Source organism: Nicotiana attenuata, chromosome 1 (assembly GCF_001879085.1).
Source record: "Nicotiana attenuata strain UT chromosome 1, NIATTr2, whole genome shotgun sequence".
NCBI lineage: Eukaryota > Viridiplantae > Streptophyta > Magnoliopsida > Solanales > Solanaceae > Nicotiana > Nicotiana attenuata.
In genome coordinates, this window is record NC_031989.1 from 17,805,142 (window position 1) to 17,809,149 (window position 4,008).

Below are 4,008 nucleotides of genomic sequence, written 5' to 3' on the forward strand. Positions count from 1 at the left end.
CCTACTCCAACTTCCGGAGTCGGATTCCGATCCCGATATCAAAAGTCCACCTCCGGTCAAACTTCTCAAAAACCTTCGAATTTCTATCTTTAGCCAAATGACTCCAAAATGACCTACGGACATCCGAATTCACTTCCGATCGCGCTCCCAACTCCAGAATCACCATACAGAGCTACTCCCTGACTCGGAATCCCAAACGGACATCAATAACACTGAAATGCACTGAGATCCAAACTTATGAAACTTCTGCCAAAATGCTAACTTCCAAAATAGGTGCCAAAACGCTCCCGGGTCATCCAAAACCCGATCCGGGCATACGCCCAAGTCCGAAATCATCATACGAACCTGCTGGAACCTTCAGATCCCGATTCCGATGTCGTTTACTCTAAAATCCATTCCTTGTCAATTCTCTCAACTTAAAGCTTCCAAAATGAGAATTTCCCCTCCAAGTCAACTCCGAACTTCCCGAAATTTAATTCCGACCACGCGTACAAGTCAAAATGCCTGAATTGAAGCTGCTCATGGCCTCGAACTGCTGAACGGCGCGCTAGGGCTCAAAACGATCGGTCGGGTCATTACACTAAAAGCGAGAGAGATGGCTATTTTTAGAATGTTAGATTTCATCCAAGTAAAGTTGGGAGACTGGTTTTATGAACGGAGAAAAAAGGCAATTGAAACTTTTCATAGAGTATCAATATGGGCAGAAGAAGAGATGAATAAGAAGATGGACTTGGCTTGCAATGTTTGTGAGTATATTTATTAACTTCAGCTTTTTATATCTGTTGTAGTGTTTCCTGCTAACATTTAAAAAACTTCAAAATTTTTCTTTTTGAAGCAACAATACACTAATATAGTTTATCTTAATTTTTTATTCTTTGTTAGGTGTTCAACCTTGATTCAATGTTGTTTAGAATAAATAGGGAAGGAATCGAATTCATTGTGGACTTAAAGAAGAGAACTTGTGACTGCTTGGAATTCCAACTTGATGAATTGCCCTGTCCACATGCAATTGCTACTATTAATAAGAGATATTTGCAGAAATCTGATTACTGCTCAAATTGGTATTCAAAGGAAACATGGTTGAAAATATATGAAGGACATGTCAATACCGTGGGAGATCAAAAATCATGGGATATACCACAAAATGTAGTATATGAGATCACAAAACCTCCCGATGTAGAGATTTTACAAGGAAGAAGACAAAAGAAGAGGCATATCCCTGCGACTGAATCAGTACCATTGAAGTCTGCCAAATGCAGTCGATGTAAACAAGTTGTGCATAACAGAACAACTTGCTTGTCTTCTCCAGTACCTCATCCATCTTCCAAGAAACATACTGAAAAATACTCCAACCTTCAATAATCCTTGGTCTGAATTTAAACATTCATTATTGTATGACATATTTGAAATGTGATTTTTTTTCATAGGAATAAAAAAAAGATGCTCTTGGACTATTTTATATACAGCTAAAGTACAAATCACTCATTTTTGTTGCGCAGGCTTACAAGTTTGGTTGCATTTTAAAAGAGTATGCAATGACTTCAACGAGAAAAAACTTCAGGTTACAGTATGTGAAATGCATATCCTTAACAAACACACACACACACACATACACACACACCGCGTACAACACACAAAAGAAAGGCATGTAAAAACAAAAGCTTCAGCATCTCTAGGCTGAAGTTATAGAAAATGAACTTAATAACTTCAGCATATTCTCTAATGAATATTCTCTAATGAATATGCTGAAGTAAACAAAAAAGCACAGCATAAAAGCATAAAAAAGGATTACAAAAACTAAACATAAAAACCAACTAATTGTATTAACTCAGAACTGACTAGAAGTAAAAAGCAAATACCAACAATAACAAGGATAATGCAACAGAAAGCTAAGAAGAAAGAGGATGAGAATTACATTGATCCAGAAAGAGATGAGGAAAATACACAAAGTTCAAACAAAAACTTCAGCGTCTATTGGATGAAGTTATACAAAATGAACCTAATAACTTCAGCATATTCTGTATATAAATATGCTGAAGTAAACAAAAAAGCACAGCATTAAAACATAAAAAAAGGATTACAAACACTAAGCATCATCATCATCATCATCATCATCATCATCATCACTGTCACGACCCTAAACCCAGACCCGATCGTGATGGCGCCTCTCGTGAAGATAAGGCCAGCCGACACATTCCCAATTTGAAGTTAAACAGCTAAACAACAATTAAACAGGCTAAAAACATGATTTAATAATACTGAACAGCAGATAATATCATAACAATGCGGAAGTACAACCCAAACACAGCCCAAACCGGGGTGTCACAAGTCATGAGCATCTACTAAGGTCTAACTACAACTGGCGAAGTCTGAAATGTACTAAGTACATACTAATAGAATAAAGAGGGAGAAAAGCAGTGGCAGCTACCTTGCTAAACTCCGATGACTCTGCCTCTGATCAACCAATAGCCGCACCGGGTTCAGAAAATACCTGAATCTGTACACAAGGTGCAGGGAGTAAAGTGAGTACTCCGACTCAGTGAGTAACAATCATAAATAAAGACTGAGTGATAAGAAATCACGAAAAGTGCATCAACATGCCGTATAGAAGTGGTACGAAACCAGTAAGAAAATAATGAAGCTGTGAAATCTCTTAAAGCATCTTAGCTCAGTTTAAAACTTCTTCAAAAATGGCTTTTTCAACAGTTAAGCAATTGAATGTAAAACAACTAGAATAGATAAGCATGAAAATCCGCCCCTCGGGCACAGTTACACAACTAAATAGGTAAATGATAGGTAATTAAACAAATAAACACATGAGGTTCGCCCCTCGGGCACAATGTCAACAACTCCGCCCCTCGGGCAATATCCCAGAACAGTACCAGCCCCTCGGGCAATCACAAAGAACGACACCAGCCCCTCGGGATATCACTCACATCACAATGGGTACCCGCGCTCACTGGGGGTGTGCAGACTCCTTGCCTTACTCTCAATACAGGCCTCACAATACAGGCCTCGGCCTTACTCAGTCAAAAATCACATAAACCTCTCGGGCAACAGTAAAACAATGTTTCTCAGCCCAAAACATCATTTAAATATCATTAGAGTATTAAAACAGAGTAAACATGGCTGAGTTTTGAAAACAGTGGAAAATAACATGACTGAGTTCAAGTATAAAGCCAAAACAGTGAGGAAACACCAACAACAATCCCCGAAGGGTTTAAATAATTGGCACGGAGCCCAAATATGGCATACAGCCCAAATAATGATGCTAGCAAATAGATTTCAATCAAATACACGGTAAAATCATCAATCAGGACGGACCAAGTCACAATCCCCAATAGTGCACGACCCCACGCTCGCCATTAAGCGTGTGCCTCACCTCAATATAGCACTACGATGTGCAATCCGGGGTTTCAAACCCTTAGAACATCATTTACAATAATTACTCACCCCGAACCGGCTACATCTCTAGCTCGCGACGCCTTTGCCCCTCGAATCGGCCTCCACGCGCGTCGAATCTATCCAAAATCAGAACGAATACATCACAATATGCTAAGGGAACAAAGCACAAGCGAAAACAATCGAGAAATACCAAAAATCTCGAAATTAGCAAAACCTGAGCCCCGGGCCCACTTCTCGAAACTTAGAAATTTTTACATCAACGGGTTCCTTATCTCCCCACGAGTTCCTACATACCAAAAGTTCTCAAATCCGACCCAAATTGGTCCTCCAAATCCCCAAATCAAAATCCCAAAATTCCAAGCCCTAGTTCTTCCATTTGTAGCTTAAGTTCCATGATCTTCTAGGTAGATTTCACAATAAAAACGAGTTTTTAGTTCAAAAATCTTACCTCCAATCGATTCCCCTTGAATCCCTCTTTGATCTCCACCAAGAAGCTCTCAAAATGATCAAATATGGGTGAAAATAGACCCAAAATCGCGAATGAAGTGACTTAAAACATTCTGCCCAGGTCTGACCCCTCTTTCTTCGTGATCGCGGTCAACA

General features: G+C 39.4%; 1 protein-coding gene across 1 annotated transcript; it reads left to right on the forward strand.

Moving 5' to 3' along the window:
* LOC109233538 lies at nt 596-1,362 on the forward strand. Its single transcript, XM_019399427.1, has 2 exons — nt 596-742; nt 883-1,362. Exons 1-2 carry the CDS (start codon nt 596-598, stop codon nt 1,360-1,362), a joined length of 627 nt encoding a protein of 208 aa, XP_019254972.1.

Bases quoted from the DNA above. Each gene is read 5' to 3' on its own strand.
- LOC109233538 (XM_019399427.1), top strand. From the start codon at position 596: ATGGCTATTTTTAGAATGTTAGATTTCATCCAAGTAAAGTTGGGAGAC. The intron at 743-882 runs GTTTGTGAGTAT...ATTCTTTGTTAG, and splicing joins AGATGGACTTGGCTTGCAAT to GTGTTCAACCTTGATTCAAT.